We start from the raw sequence: 17,513 nt of genomic DNA on the forward strand, positions 1-17,513 counted from the left end.
TTCTTTTTTTTTATTGTGTACCTATGCTAATGTGTTAATCAAGTGTGCAATCAATAATTCATCCCCTGCAGATTGTTCAGCAGTTGAAACAACAGCCAGCCAAAGGCCCCCTGTCTCCCCTTTGATGTCTTTATTTTCTTGTTGTTCATTATTTGAGAGGAAGAGAGTACCTGGCTGAGCCTTCTTCTCTCTGCATGTTCAGGCCTGCAGATTATTAATATTTGATGCCTTTCACTTCTTACCATAGCAGCCAGATGTCCAGACAGCGTGCACTCAGGACTAGGACAACCTGTAATATTATCTGACCTGGTTAAGAATCCACATGATGCTTGATGTTAGAAAGAGTGTTACGAGAGGATTGCCACATGTGATCGTTGGTGAAGTAAAAGAATACCAGATGCGCTCAGATGATCTCGTTCGTCTTTGCCTGAAGCTACAATCATAGTTGCATCTGTTTTCCTACATGTGTCTTTTTTTTAAACGCTTTTAAAGAGTTTGTCAACAGACCATTTGTTCATTTGTTATTTATTTAACTAGGTCAAACCTGTATCCTAACCCTCTCTGTGTCCCTCTCTCTATGCCTGTCCCTCTAACAATTGTGTCTTTCCTCTTGTTTTTACAGGAAGAATGCAAGCAGATCATGGCACGCCAGAAATCTAACAGCCAGTCGGACTCACACGATGATGAGGTTTCTCCCCCACCGCCCAACCCCGTTGTCAAGGCCCGGCGCCGCAGGGGAGGGGTCAGCGCCGAGGTCTACACTGAAGAGGACGCTGTCAGCTACGTACGCAAGGTCAGCACTGGAAGATGGATGCATACTCACACATCTATGTACGGACACATAGTGGCACACACAGCTGGTACATACCTGCACAAACATGTTTGCAGATACACGCAGTCAATGCATACATATGTAATAACTCAAAGCTGTTTATTGCACAATTAAAACGTCATAGTAATAAACATACAATAAACAACTATGTGCATAAGTGGCAGGGGGCTTATTCATTCAAACTACAGCGTAATATAATCAAAACCATCAAGCAGAGATGGGGTTGACTGGTGTTTATTTGTTGGGCACGGAGCTGTCGTTCTGGTGACACCCACTCAAGAGCACGAATGTAAACACGTTCATCGAAACATCGTGACAGTGGGAAGGGAGATAAGCCGTGTAAATGTATGACAGCAATTAGTGCACCGGCTTGGACACTTGAGTGAATTTGTTTTTGCTCAAAAATACTTTATGAGTCAGCTGCTGAACTGATGCTGCGATTCGACTCTGTGATATTAGATTGACTGTGATAGAGTCCCACTCCATCCATTTAAAGATGTGCTGAACAAAGCGATTGTTTTTATTCATGCCAGTGTTATTTACTTTGCTCTGACTCAAATACAAATAACTATATTAGATTGACCCTTTAGTACATTTACATGCACACAAGAAAGCAAGTTACTCTTTATTTACTATTTAAAAAATGCTTATGCAGGAAATAATCTGTAGAAACGTTTTTTAGACGTTTTGAGGCTGCTTTTTGTAGATTAGTAAATAGTAGATTAGAAATGTATACATAGCCAAGAAATCAGCTTTCTCCTGGAGACCTCTAGCTTTAAAAATTGGATTTTTCTAATCCCCTACCCTGATTATAGAAACTGGGTTCCTCATGCTGTTTAAGAAATCAGGTTATTGCAGAAAGCTGTGCATATAAATACACAGCTTGACACAAAATCTGAGAATAAATTAAAACGTGTTTTGTTTCTTTATGCTTTACTTTACTTGAAAACTCTAGTTTGTAAAAGAGTCTGACGGACAATCTGGTTGAGAGGTGACTGCATGTTTTCTCATTCTGGACAGCAAGGCGGCTGTTAAAGTTATCTTCCAACTTGTCATGTGTCCATTCCACAAGTTAATGGTGCTATTGGAAAGGGTACTTCTTTGCCAGAAACTATAACTCACATCTACACACACACACACACACACACACACACACACACACACACACACACACACACACACACACGCACACACACGTTCTTGTACTGTACATACACCCACACACCCTCGTAATTGTATCATAGCCATGCTTGTTAATTTGCAATTAACTTGACACGCCATATATTGCTGGGTAATGACAAAACTGCATGAACCCCGTCACCACGCTGTAATCGCATGGCCACTGGAGCATGCAGTGTGTGTGTGAGTCAGGTGTGTGCATTTGTGTTTATGGCTTTGAGGTCTCTACCAGACGCCACAGTTATGTGTCTTGGCATCAAGCCTGCTCCCATCTCCTCTTCACTGTCCCTCACTAGCTCATGAACTGACACACACACACACACACACACACACACACACACACACACACGGGCGCACACGCACACACGCACACACGCACATCATCCGACATCATTAATTCCATTAATGACTCTCCTGTGAAAATCGGCAGCTGTTACAAAGAAAACAATCAATTAGTTAACCCTGCTCATCTGATTAAAAAGAGCTTTGCTGTAAAGCGCCATGAGTCTTAATAAACTGTGATGCCTGTCGGCCCAGAGATCACTTTAGCAGAATGAATGTCAGGGCTGGCATCAGATTGATGGGAACCAATGTGGACACCCGCTTGACGAGGTGGCAACAAAATGGGCATTGAGTCAGATATTTCCTCCAACCTGGGTTGGACAAGGGTTCTTATGGCATTTAATGACAAACTTTGGGATTTCCAAGCACGTATCACACCTAACATCTGACTGTATGTTATGCTGTTGAATAAAAAATAAATAAAAAAAGGATCTTGCAGATGGAGGCAAACACTTAACTTGTCACAAGCTTAACTTCACTTCTCTTTTTACACATAGCAACATCATTTGATTGGCTGCTTGTATGCGTAGCTGATAAATCATTAGAAATCCATCTTTCCCCATGTGGCTTTACCCCACATTTGTTCACCCATTTGGCTAGAAGAGAATATCTAAACAACACCCGATCAAGTTACTGTAAAAGGGCGCAACAAGTTGAGCGCCCTGACATTTAATGCTCCCTGGGTGACAGCACTGGAGCTGTATCTTGTGGAAGATGATAAAGTAGATGACCTAAAATCTGAATCCTAAAATGACCTCTATCACCTACACCCCTCTGGGTTTCAGAGACCAGCCTCTTTCTCTTTCTGTCCACTGAGTAGCCAGGCCCGAGTGCTGCAGATAGATACATTTTTGGTGCTTTTTATTTCCTATGTGATGTGGTTGTGTGCATGTTGTGCACAGTGCTGCGTGGTCATCTTCATGTGGAGACATCTGTTGCTTTAACGTAATTACAGCCTACCCCCTCCTCTCCCTCACCACTAGAGACAAAACACATGCACACACGTACACACTCCTCTGCCTCCTTTATTCTGTAGTTATTTTGTAGTAAGAAAGGTTTAGTTTAGTCTTCTCAATCTTTCTCATTCTCTCTTTCTTTTTCCTATCTCACCCTACGGTAAAAGGAGCCTAAATTATCTTATAGGAGGCGTCTTTATAAATATAGACTTCTATGGCTTTGTTGTGGCTACATACTTTGCCATTCCCTTTCCATGTACACACACTCACACACACACACACACACACACACACACACACACACACACACACACACACCACAGAGTCTGGGACATGAAAATGCATGTTTTATGAATGAGTTCAGGCCTCTTGTGAATTTTTAAGAGCTCTGTGACATTTTGAGCGTAATCCCTAAACAGATGGGCTTTCCCAAAAATACACAGACACACGTGTGGGATATTCCTTTCAGAGTTTGCCAATATGCTGCTCTTTAATTACTCAATTTAGTCTGCTTTTGATGTCAAGCCCATTATGTGTTAGTGCTGGTTTGTTTCATGTGTCCACCTGCATAGTGTTATTGCAGTCTACTTTACTGTAATGGATATTACTGCTTTGTCCACACAGGTGATCCCAAAAGACTACAAGACCATGACCGCCTTGGCTAAGGCCATCTCCAAGAATGTACTGTTTGCTCACCTGGACGATAATGAGAGAAGGTACAACACGTTTCTGAACCCACTGACTTATTTAATAAGTTTGCACAACATTCAGTGTGATGCCAGCAATTTGAATGTGCTTGTGGACTATGAGTGCATGTTTGTAAGCTGATAAAATCATGAACAGGCCATTGTTCCAGTTGAGTGTATTGCCCTCGTGGCCACTGTGTGCCAGTGTTGCCTGCTTTGGGAGCATCTCGAGACATGGAGGGGTGAACCTGGACAGATGTAACAGAGAGCAGCGGAGAGTGGGGAAGGGGGCATCCGGATGTGTCTGTGTGTGTTGCAATGCGTTGTGTTTTTGGTTGTTATGGTAAGCTGTCTGTAAGCCAGTATCAGGTTGTGCATTCAGATATGGGCGGTGGTGCGAAGATGCATTGCTCGGAAATCAACGATTCTCCATAGTTGTCTCAGAGACAGAGAGGGATGCCAATTTCCCTCTATCCCTCCCTTCTTCTTACCATCTGCTCTTATTCATTGTTCTTTCACATTCCTCCTCTCTTCAACCATTTTTGCTCCATCCTTCCATCTGTCCCTGATCTCCAGTGACAGTGGTCCAGCCCGCCAGCCGGAATAGTGTTTCATTGGCGGGGAGAATCCATTATGCCCCATGGAGAGGAAAACACCGGAGCTTTCCTGTTGGCTAAATCCTCCACGGACCAAACCCAAAACACACTCTTTTCAGTCTTTCGTCAGCTGACATGTTACCGTGCTTCCTTGGCATAGGCACGCAGGCCTCTGATTGCACGTCAGTGCTTCTGAAGCAGCCCCGAGCAGGGTGCAACATGTGATGGATCCGGACAGTCTAAAAAACCATGTACTTGGGTGGCTGATGCGGCAGATTAAAGTTACACCACACAAATATGTGGCAGTAGACCGTAAACCATCAGGTTTTAATGTACTCAAGGCCTCTTGGCATGCCAAGCTATGTAATGGCGTCGTCGTCGGCCCATGAAACCATGCATGATGTAGAATTTATTCGACTGGCTGTCATGTTTGCTGTCTCGCTACACACAGCTAGCATCAACCGTTAATGCTGTGCACACAGGACTTCGTTATTATGTCATTTGTGGCTGAACATGCAGCTCGCAGCGCTGAAGGCTCTTAGCTAGTGAAAACCTTGTCGGATTTGCTAGATTGTACTGTGACATGGCAGTTAGTTGGCTATGCTTTCGTCTAACTTTCTCTTCGTCTCTCTCTGTCGCTCTTACAGTCCCCCTCACACTCTATTCTTCCTCACTCTTCCCTTCTAGCTGATGATGCTGGTTGGCTGGCTGGTGGCTTGGTCACATTGCGGTTATGTTGCGGTTGTCGCGCCTGTAGCCCCTGAAGACAGAAGTGTATTGATGTCTGGCCAATGTGGTCCTCAAACATTAATGGAAAAGTGCACACATCGACCGGCAGGCCTTTGCACACGACTTTACTTACATTACTGTAGAGTAGACTACATGCTCTCATAACGTTTGGCACAAAGATTTGCCTAAGAAGGTGCATCTGTGACTTCAGCTCATCCTAAATGATGTACACCATCTGTAATCTCCTATAGCAGTGTATATTCCTGTTGCTCCAGGCAACAAAACAGAAATTGAATTCAGAGAAAACTTTTTTTGCATGTTGATGCCTTCTGCTGTGGCAGTGATGAAGTCACGGTATGAAATACATTGGCTGCTTTAGATGTGCCAGAACTGTCAAGGACTGACGCACATTAGCAGATGGAGTCTCACTGCACAGTCCTCTCTCTCTTGGTCTCTCACTCCCTCTCTGTTCCTCGCTCCTCCCTCGTTCTGCAAACAGCTGGCCATTTGTGTTATCAGATGTTCTTGCACATGTGGTCTCATTGGGTGAGAAAGTAGTGACAGTTGACCATCGCTCCTGCTGGTATGGGCATGTGCTTGAAATCAAGGGCATGAGCCGGTGCGTGCATCAACGGATGAAAGATTGTTACGTGCAAAAACTTCTGACATTCTTTTGTACTTTGTTCAATTAATGGCTTAAAACATTCATGAAATGGCTGTTTGGGTTTAAGGGCTGTGTGTGTGTGTGTGAGACAGAAAGAGAAAAAAAAAGCAGAGGGCCAATAGCTGTCTGTGTGTCAGGAAAGATTTTGTGTGATTAGTCACTCAGCAGTTATGTAAGCTGAACACCACCCGATTTGTTCCCTCATTAGCACTATATTATGCTATCGTCCGCTTCAGTAATGAGCAGGAGTGAAAACAATGAAGCCCTCTTTGTTACTCCGCCCTCTCCAATGCTCTCTTTTTCCTATCATCACTCTTTGCAGCTCTCTATTTTTCCTTGTTTATCCTCTCTCACCCTGTCTTAAGTTACTTATCTGCCTTTCTAGGAATCCGGGAAGACTGTGCGGGTTCTGTAAGCAGTACATTTTTTTACTGAGATTAATAACAGGCACAAGTTGTCAAGGCTGCCTTTTCTTTCTATTTTCAAATGTTCTTTTAAATTTTCAAATTGTCTTTGCTTCTGCAGCAGTTGTATATTGTGCTGTGGTTTCTCACATCTGTGTGCACTTTAATTTTACAGCACAGTCCAATCTCGTTCTTGGATACCAATCAAAATATGTAGTTTTCTTTATGGCTCATGATTTATATCTTCCAGTCTTGAACACTGGGACCACCATGGTGTCAGATGTATAAATGTTAATTTTCTAAATTTTTTAAACCTGTTGTTAGTATCTATATACTATGCCATTCCTCGACTTGTCCTAAAATGCTATTTAATACTGGACTGCAAGTGACTGTGTGTGTCAGCTTAATTGTCCCTATCCCCACAGCTGAAAGTTAAGTAGAAACAATTTCAGGGTTACTTTAGTTGCTTATTGTTAAGTGACCCTAACCCTAACCCTCTGTAAAAATAGACAAATCCCATTGATCCTTGTTGCCTGATTGACACCTTACTGTCAGAATGGATGCACATACATATATATATATATATATATATATATATATATATATATATATATATAATATATATATATATATATAATATATATATATATAAATCCTGTTCGTGATTTTCATGGATAGGATATCGAGGCGTAGTCGTGGAGGAGAGGGGTTGCAGTTCGGTGACCTGAGGATCTCATCGCTGCTCTTTGCAGATGATGTAGTCCTTATGGCATCATCGGTCTGTGACCTTCAACAGTCACTGGATCGGTTCGCAGCCGAATGTGCAGCGGTTGGGATGAGGATCAGCACCTCCAAATCTGAGGCCATGGCTCTCAGCAGGAAACCGGTGGATTGCCTACTCCGGGTAGGGAATGAGCCATTACCCCAAGTGAAGGAGTTCAAGTACCTCGGGGTCTTGTTCGCGAGTGAGGGGACAATGGAGCGAGAGATTGGCCGGAGAATCGGAGCAGCGGGGGCGGTATTACAGTCACTTTACCGCACCGTTGTGACGAAAAGAGAGCTGAGCCAGAAGGCAAAGCTCTCAATCTACCGGTCGATCTTCGTTCCTACCCTCACCTATGGTCATGAAGGCTGGGTCATGACCGAAAGAACGAGATCACGGGTACAAGCGGCCGAAATGGGTTTTCTCAGACGGGTGGCTGGCGTCTCCCTTAGAGATAGGGTGAGAAGCTCAGCCATCCGTGAGAGACTCGGAGTAGAGCCGCTGCTCCTTTACGTTGAAAGGAGCCAGTTGAGGTGGTTCGGGCATCTAGTAAGGATGCCACCTGGGCGCCTCCCTAGGGAGGTGTTCCAGGCACGTCCAGCTGGGAGGAGACCCCGGGGAAGACCCAGGACTCGGTGGAGAGATTATATCTCCTCACTGGCCTGGGAACGCCTCAGGATCCCCCAGTCGGAGCTGGAGGATGTGGCCCGGAGAAGGGAAGATTGGGGTTCCTTACTGGAGCTGCTGCCCCCGCGACCCGATCAAGCAAATCCTTGCTGTAAACTATATAAACAGTAGTTGCGATGGAGATTGAAAGGGTTAAGTCATGGAGAGGTTTAGGAGAACAAACGTATAGAACCTTTGCACTTGTACAAGGGTGAAGCAATCGCACTCTTTACACACACATGTGCATAACCAAGCACACAGATACCACCCTTTACTACAAAGGATGACAGGGATTAAATTACATTATCATAGGGTGGTAATGGCCTAGTGTTCTAGAGGTATGCCTTCCAAACAAAACACTAGAAGGTCGGGAGTTCAATACCAGGCTGCCACCATTATATCCCAAGGTAAGTAACCCTGAGTTGCTCCAGGGAGACTGTCCATGTACTTAGTTCAATGTACGTCGCTAAAATGACCTGTAATGTAATGTAATCATGAGAAGCATTCTCAAGTGTGCATGTTGGACTGTGTCCCCAGTGAGGCTGCTCCAGCTGGGTGCATGGGTTCTTTGATTAACACACCATTCCATAAGTCTTTATGGCCTCAAAGTGTCTGAGCTCCACCAGCCGCGCGCGTGTGTGTGTGTGTGTGTGTATAGTCCATCTTTCCTCAGCTGCCTGGAAGTGAAACCGTAACACATTTCTGCCTTCCAGATTTGAACTAAACACTGTTTTTTTTATGATTAAAAGGCTGTTTTTTCAAACACTTGAAGAGCTGAGGAGGTTAGAGGAATACAGAGATCAAAACATAAGCTTTTCTTTTATTTAAAGGATTTAAAATATACATTATTTGGATTTCCTTCAAGAACGCACATACGTATAGCACTAGAATATTTTGCCGAACAAAAAGGTTGTGGGAATACAAACTGTGACGGAACATATAATGGACAATCAAGTGGACAGTTTCTCCGTCTGTTTATCTCTTTGACCTTGGCTGGTCTCTAAAGTGATGTCTGAATTACCAGCGGGCCACCGGGTGGACCCCTCTATTTGCTTTCCATTAGCTGCCATAATGACCTCATTATGATATGCCCGCATGAACAGACACACAAACACACGATATGCTGGGAACAGGTGTTTGATTTCACATTGTTCCGCGCTTGCTTTACTAACACCCAAATCAGCCTGCAACCACCTGTTTCAATACTGTAACTATACTGTAGTTGTTATCATATCGACTGAAACTATTATCTTATCTTACCATCTGGATGTCTGATTATTCTGTTTTGGTTTCAGCTAACTAACAGCACTTAGATGATAGTTTTCAGTTTAAAGGTTTTGATAAGGACATAGCCTGGGTTGGTAACAGAAAGTATCAGGTCACACTGTTTTGCAACAATTTGGATAAGGATGTCAAGTTTACAGGCTTATGTGTGTTTACTAATGTGCACATAGCCTGTTTGTCCAGGTGCACCCTCAGATGAGATTTGCGAGCCTATCTCCCCACCACTTCCCCCTGTTAAATGCCGATTGAGAATCAGTCTTTTAATGTGGTCAATAGCGCTATCGCCTGTTTAAATACAGATTATTCCAGTTCCTGCTGTAACATTGTTTCCTATCTAATTTCCTACTGAAGTGATACTGTATGTAATGAGATTTCTGATAGCCATAGGCCGTATACTGTATGTGTTAATGTTGGCCTGTTTTTGTCAGTTTTTTCTGCACACTTGGGAAAATGACCTTGATGATCTCCAACTTAATGCACAAGTGCAATGATGGAGAGAAGGCAGGCGGGGACAGACAGGAGCAATGATTTGAGGTCACATTTAGAGAGGGATTAATAACAGAGGAAGAGGCCTCTGGGAAATCTGTCAGAGATGCATTTATTTTTCCCTTGACACAAACAAAACACACATAAATAGACACATGTATGTGCTCATTAAGTGGTCTTCTCCTGTCCGCATGCATTAGTCTAATGCCCTCATACAGTACCGCAAAACACTCTCCTGGGGACAGCAAAGACACAAGAAGCCCTGCTGTCTGTGTAACCACATAAATAGCTTGGCAACCATTAAGAAACCCTGTTTATCCAATTCCTTGAGCTGCCTTGGCAGAGTTTGCAATATTCTAAAATAATATTGCCATCTGGTAACAGGAGTTGTTAAATCTTTTCAGGCCAGGACCCAATTGTAAAATCAAACACATACGGCACTTCATCTTAGATATGCAGAGAACCAGAACTCCAGAAGTGAAGCAACTTTATACCATTCCATAAGAGGAACAATCAATACAACCATCAACATTTTGCATTTCAAATGTTATAGCTAACGCTGTTGGAAAGGGTTGTAAAGAGGTGATGCTTACCTCATCCTGGCTGCTTTAATCCTCTAATTAACAAGCAGAGTAATGAGTTGATGAAGTGACCGATTAGTTGACCTCTGACCCCTAAACCCTGACCTCTGCACCTTCCCCACTAGCCCCTGCCGATGGACAGGGAACATCTTTAGTGTATTGACACTCTTTGTCTGTGTGTGTGTGTGTGTGTGTGTGTGTGTGTGTGTATTTGTGTGTGTGCTAGAAGAGGTGTAAAAACAATAAATAAATCAGCGAGAGACAGAAAACTTAAATAAACAAACAATAGCACTAAAAAATGAAAGACACTAAAAAATGCCCGAGAGAGATCGGCCTCGTCTCGAGTTCCAGCTGAAGTTTATTTAAGGCCTATGTGAAGGGACAAAACAACAAAGAGGGTGCAATGTGAGATAGTGTGCTGCATAGCTATATCAGATTAACACTGCTCTCATCATCATATAGCTCACTCATTTGAATCAGACTCCATATCAATAGATGTGGAACTTGAGCTCTGTGCTCTGGTGAATAGGTTCATATTTGAAACACAGAATAGGTTTTTGGTAAACTACGAAAGAATGCACAGTTACAGCCACACGCTACCTGCATCTCCATCAGCATCCACATGTACACCAGAGCTGCGACGATTAGTTGATCGACAGAAAAATAACCGACAACTATTTTGATAATCGATTAAGTAATAAATTATGAATTATTCAAGCAAAAATGCTGTTTTCAGGCTCTCAATCATGGAGATTTCCTGCTTTTTCTCTGTGTTACATCACATTAAACTGAATATCTCTGGGTTTTGGACTGACAAGACTGGGGGGACATTTTTCACTATTTTATAGACCAAACAATTAATCGATTAGCCTAGAAAATAATCTGCAGATTAATCGATAATGATGATAATCGTTGCAGCTCTAATGTAGACAGTGACACTCAAAGTGTGCTGTTACCACATAGCAGCCCCTAGGGGGTGTTTTTGCCTCACACAGATGAAACAGATATCACCTCTCTTGAGTCGTTGCTTTTGCTAGTCAGACACACTAGTTTTTGTACTGCAAACAAATACACACACACAAGTACAAGATTATTGTGTGTCTCCATGCTCGGACACTTGTCTTACGTGACCTCCTACAGACTGTCCTTCCTGGCAATATATAGTGCAGGGGAAACAGGATGTAGTGGCACTGAATGGATGTCTGTCTTCTCCCACCACAATCTCTCTTTCTGGTGATTTTAGAGTGACTATTGAGGAAGTATCCTGCAGTCTCTGCAGTGTGGCTATTTGTGTTACTTTTCCCATCATTAAAAGGACCTGTTTTTCTGTGTGTTCAGGTGGAAGACTAGTGAGGATGTTTGACTGGGTCTGTGACTTGTATTTTACGGCGGGCTACGCAATAACAGCATAAACACATGAGCAGGTTTCTGTTGTGTGTTGTTAAGTCTATTTGTTTGCATGTATGTTTGTGTTTCCTGTCTCACTCGTTCCCTCATTGACTCTCTGTGTGTTCTCGTCTCGTTCTTCCTGACAGCCCGGTGGTCCTCTTTTTCCCCTTTTCAGAATTCACTACTTTCTCTCTCTTTTTCTCTTCCTGTCTTTCTCCCTCTCTCAGTCATGCAGGCTCATTCACATCTACATCCACACTTACATCCAGTCCCTCCCCCACATTCATGTGTAGTCTTCTCTCTCCGTCCCCTGCATGGCTTTGTGCTGCTGCCACAATGCCAGGGGCCAGGCGATGAGGTCACTCTCCACAGGAGAGCTGCAGGCCTGACTGAACCTCGACCATCCCCACCACCATCCAGCGCACAGAGGACTAACAGGCCAGCAGTCTCACCTCCCCCAGCACACTACATCTTTCCCTCAGCTCAGACAACTTAACCTTTACGCCCATGCAAACCACACGGCACGCACACAAACGTATCATTTGCAGGAAGCTCATATCTGTACATGTACGCATGTACAGGCTGCATGCTTGCAAGCTAGTGCAGATAAACACACTAATACATGCGCATTAACAAGTTTACTGGAAACTTTTGAAACTCTCATACGCTCTGCTGTGTTTCAACCTGTCCCCTGCTACCTCTTCCGCCCCCTGTCATCCTTCTCTTTCCCGCCATCCATTTCTCCATCCAACTCTTCACAAAGTAGTGAGTCATGTAGTAGTGTAAGTGTCTGGAGTGCTTTAAGAATGTTGTATTTCCTCCAAAATGCACCCCAGAGTCTGTGCAGGACAGTTTTCCAGATTGCTATGATTCATCCCTGCCTTTTCAGCTGCTTATACCATCAATGTGTGTGTGTGTGTGTGTGTGTGTGTGTGTGTGTGTGTGTGTGTGTGTGTGTGTGTGTGTGTGTGTGTGTGTGTGTGTGTGTGTGTGTGTGTCTGTGAGTGTGTGTGCATGTGTGCGCACGTGTCTGTTTGTGCACGTGTGTAGACATGTTTTTTTTAGTTTTTACTTATTTACGTGCACTTTTATGTTGCACACTGCTGAACTATTAAACATATTTTCATTGTTTTGTTTTATTCTATTTCCCCTTCATGAATGTGCGCAGGTTCCTCATGTGCAAGCCGTCTGACTGATACATACAAGTGCTTCAAAGAAATTGGTGTGTTTCTGTACATGTATGCAGCATGTACGATGCGTGGGCATTTCTTCTTGCACTAAAAACAGGAAAAGGGAGAGAAAGTGGCCTCTGGTTTAGATCTGTGCAGCGGTTGGGTCAAATGTCAACAGTGAGAGAAGTAGTGAATCACTTCAATCTCACCCGATCTCCCTCAACCAAATGGCTCTCAAACATGCGTTACAGTAACTGCTGAGAGAGTGAGGTCAAGAAGAACAAGTGCATAGTAACACTTGTTAAACTAAGATGTGTGTGTGTTGTGGTATATCGTTTTTTTTTGCTGTGAATCAGGGCGTTTGTGATCGTGCACAGTGCCACGTTTCATTTTGTGAGAATTAATATGTAGGGTAAACGTGCGAGTGTGCATGACAGTGACTTCCTAGCCAGCGATTGCCCCTGCTGTGAGGACATGATGTTCCTGCAACCCTTCGGTGCCTTTATAGCTCAGCCAGGCCCAGAGCACAACCCACACACTGACCACCGCGCATTAGCCGGGGACAGAGCAGCCCAGCACCCTACAGCATTGCCTGGGTTGGCCCATGGCCTCCTATTGTATACATCCCGTCTGCTTTGTCTATGCTACTGTGATAGGTTCCAGTGTACAGGCACAGACAACAGTCTTGTTATAGCATGTTAATTCTCCCATGACCTCCTCGTTGGTTTGTGGGTGTAAATCCAGTTGAGTTTAATTTAGATCAGAGGTGCTCTGCCCATTTCTGTGCTTGACAAGGTTGAATGTGTGATGTCTCTGAGAGCTTGTGTTATAGAATATAGGCCATCATAGAGCAATTTTTCTGTTGGGATGATTAGACAAACGCTGTTCCCTGAATTTCTACAGTACATACTCAACTGTGAAGTGGGCTCTCAGCTGTTTAATTGTATTTAAATCACCATTCGATTCATATCTCTCTTTATTAAAACTTAATACATGACAATGCTGTATTTATATTAGCAGGGACTTCTCTTGCAACTCCTAATTACTTTGTAATTTTTAATCAAAAAACTTGCATGACACCTCTAAGGCAGAGCAATTTGAATGAGAGAACGAGACAAAGAGAGACAAATGAAGGAGTAAAACAGTGAACAAATACCAAAAGAACAAATAACACACAGAAGTTCGTAATGTTTTCTTTTCTAAATCAGATTCAGAAAAAAAGACAGCACTTCAATGACGGTAAAAAGATAAGTTACAGCATGTCTTGATCCTTTTCAGTGGTTTTATTTGCAACTAATGGACTGACAAATCTGCTCCACACTTTCTATTGATTTCAATATATTTTCTGTCTATCCTCCCACACTTTCATGGATTCAGTGTTAAAAATAAAGGAGCTTTGTTCTTTCTTTGTGGCATTCTCTTTTGTCTGTGCTGTGCTAGTGTGATGACATGCCACAGAAGTCTAATGTCTTCCTTTTTAAGATCGTCTCACTTGTTTGGATGAGCCTCTTTAAGCTTGTAATAAAATTACCTTAAATTGATAAACTCAGTCATTTCAGTGATCAAGTACTTTCAGCATCCATAAGCAGTATTTCTTTTAGTTTTGAGTGATACAATTATGTTTCTCACTTTATCAAGCAAGTTAGCTAACATTAGCGCATTCCACGGTGTTAGCACGTTATACACAAGGTGCTAGTTGGTTGCTCAACACTGTCCAGGTCTGCAGACTGTGTGTCTGATGAAGCTGTCTGTTTACAGCAGGGAAGGCCTTACGTCAGTCAGATGTCAGCTATTGAATGTCAACTATTTCTCTCTCAGTGCTCCCAGTGCACCTCTTACCTCACTTCCCACAACACTAGTTGATGGGGTATACACATGTTACACATACAGCACAGTTTTAGCCTTAAGCATCTCTACAGTGGATACCTCGTCCTTCGCTTTTCTCCATCTAGTCATCCACTCCCTCTTTCTCAGGCCCTGGGGCGTTTTCAGAGTTTGCTCTCTGTCTCAACGTCAGTGTGTATTCCTATATGTTTGAGCGTGCATGCATAATGTGCTGTTTTGTGTAAACACCTATCAGGTTTAAACCCCAATAAAAGACCATTTGTGTCCTGATCTGCTTCTCAAATGCTTATCTTGTTCTAGTGCTTGTCTTCCTATGAGGTGGGAATGAGGGAGGGAAGAAGGGATGGGCGGAAGAGAGGAAAAGACATGCCCGCAGGACAGCGGCATGTCTTGTGATGTTTAGCGACGTGTCAGGATATGTGTATGTGTGTGTGTGTGTGTGTGTGTGTGTGTGTGTGTGTGTGTGTGTGTGTGTGTGTGTGTGTGTGTGTGTGTGATAGAGAAAGAGAGGGCGAGAGAGAGGGAGAAAGAGAGAGAGAGGCACAACTCTTGGCACCTGTACACAGTGTAAAGGGTTATTTTATCGGTGTATTATGTATGTTAGTGGAATTACTGTTTTTCTATCTCTAAACGCCAGTGAAGAAGGAGAATATGTCTCTCTTTGTGTCCCTCTCTTTCTCTCTGTGTCTTTCCCTCATACCAGTGACACGTCCCCTGTAGACACATCAGAGAGGTTGAGGCTTAGTCCTGTCAGCGCTTGATTCAGCCTGACCCCTATTCTCTCTAAGTGGAGGAAGAGCTTGCTTTTTCCTGTCCTGGGGCAACAAACATCGGAGACAGAGGGAAATGTGTGAAAATGCTAGTGCTGAAGTGTGTGCTGGACAGACAGTTAAAGTACTAAACAAGTTAAAGTAAGCAGAGGGAAAAAACAAGTTTGAGTCAATTGAATCAACCGCATAGCAGCCTAATGTCTATACTGACCGAATGCAAGAAGGGAAAAGGAAAGACAGGGAGAGGAAAGAATTGGAGAAACTGCAGGGTTGGACATGTTTGTGATGTTTTGAGGCTGACATCATGGCTGCATCAGCAGGTGGTGTGTGTCGGATCATCAGGTAGGCCTGTAAAAAAAGCCTTGTCACACTTAATGCGCACAGCAGTCTGAAAAGAGGGAAGCAGGGAACCTCTATCCATGGCACCAGAAGGCCAGCAATGTAGTCTGCCTTTTAGCTGAATGTGTGAGTCACGCGTATTTTTATCCTCTCTCTTAATCCAGCTCAAATCGTTAAAGCATTTTTTATAGACATGATACAGGAGGGAAGGAGGAAATACATAAGCTATGTGCCCACAAGTCTCCTTAGCTAACTCTACTGTATTACCTATACTTTGCCGGGGAAATTATTCAGCTACTCTCTGCAGTAGCTCACGATAATCCTATGATTTTAAACATCAAAGATTCTGATGAGGCATATATTTACAATCGAGATCCCGTCAAACTATTTGGTGTTTGTTCTCCGCCCTGTAACACATCCTCCTTTCTCCTCACATCCTCCTATCGACCGCTCCCTCTCTCTTTTTCTCCTCAGACTGGTCCTTTCTTCCACTGCCATGAACTCTCATCCCCCTCATACCAAACTGTGTGTGTGTGTGTGTGTGTGTCTGTGTGTGTGTGTGTGTGTGTGTGTGTGTGTGTGTTGAATGGGTATGTTCCAAGCCGTAGTCCCAGCAGAAGAATGACATTGGACGAGATTTGTTAACAATGTTGGAAATTGTTATAACATTTCTTTTTGTAAGCTTGTATAAGACATGTGAATATGTTTGTGTGTTTGTTTATGTACAAGTAGTGTGAAAACAAGGTGTTGATTAAACTTGGTCTGGCTGCATCTCAATAGCACTGTGCTCTTCTCAATCAAATATCTTTTTATTTTATTTCTCTTCTAAATTTTCCTCACCTTCAAAGCAACACTTCCAAGCCTTCCTATTGCCATGCCAGCAACACAACAGTGTGAGGAAAGCACTGATGCTCTAGGAAATGGGCAGGGTAAGGAGGTGATAAGGCCGGATTGCCCTCTCATGAAGTTGGCATTGGCAGGCTACTGGAGTCCAAGGGGCCAGTTTCAGTTCAGTCAGATATGTTATGTGAGGACTACTGCTTCAATTAGGATCAAAGGTTTCAGGAAAGCTACTATGTCAGTCTGTCTTTCCCTCCTTTTCCGTGACGTAAGGTATTGCTTATGTTGGTTTGAGTCATTGTTTGCACTTATAACATTAGCAAGTGTTGACCACATCAGTAACACAGGCTCCTGGATTTATTGGTAATTTGGTCCGAATCAGTTCTCCAGACATCTATAAGCAAGCTTGCTTTTGTTATAACCATCACTGTCTTATTGTTTAATAAAATAGATTAGACAAGTAAATGCTGCACTTTTCTTTTAATGATCTATGTGTCACAACATGTCAGACAGAATTTGGACAACTAAAAGGTGAAATATGCACCTCACCACTGCACTTGAATTAGACTTGCGCAGTGTACAGGTCACACAGATCACCAGCACTGGCCCTCAGGTGCTCTGGTACTGCTACTGCACACATATTGAGACACACTTTGAGGCAACAGGATGCATCCAGGTTTACACCCCTTATAAACCCACCAGGGCCAGGTGTGTGGCTTTAACACAGTGTGCTCCCTGCCCTCTGTTGCTTTTAAACACAATTTCCAACATTTAACCACACAGCTTACTCTAACTGGACCTCTTTAGACCACCACATATGCGTACGTTAGCCCCCATTAGACCTCGGATTACAGATAGAAATATCAGTCTGAAGCACTCTTAAATTCTATTCAATGTTTAAAAGATGTTCAGTGTGCAATGAACCATTGCAAAGTAAAAGAGCACTAAGGGTGTTTTGGGGCTTATGATGTTTATCAGAGCCCGCAAGGA

General features: G+C 43.3%; 1 protein-coding gene across 5 annotated transcripts in view; it reads left to right on the forward strand.

Annotated features, from left to right (window-relative positions):
- prkar1b (protein kinase, cAMP-dependent, regulatory, type I, beta) overlaps window positions 1-17,513 on the forward strand; it is a 61,679-nt gene that overhangs the window by 13,342 nt on the left and 30,824 nt on the right. For all 5 annotated transcript variants that reach the window (XM_029437004.1, XM_029437006.1, XM_029437009.1 and 2 more), the window contains 2 exons: window positions 623-793; window positions 3,934-4,025. In XM_029437004.1, coding sequence (XP_029292864.1) covers window positions 623-793; window positions 3,934-4,025 — 263 coding nt within the window. The remainder of the gene's footprint in view (window positions 1-622; window positions 794-3,933; window positions 4,026-17,513) is intronic.

The sequence above is a fragment of the Cottoperca gobio genome, chromosome 8 (assembly GCF_900634415.1).
Source record: "Cottoperca gobio chromosome 8, fCotGob3.1, whole genome shotgun sequence".
NCBI lineage: Eukaryota > Metazoa > Chordata > Actinopteri > Perciformes > Bovichtidae > Cottoperca > Cottoperca gobio.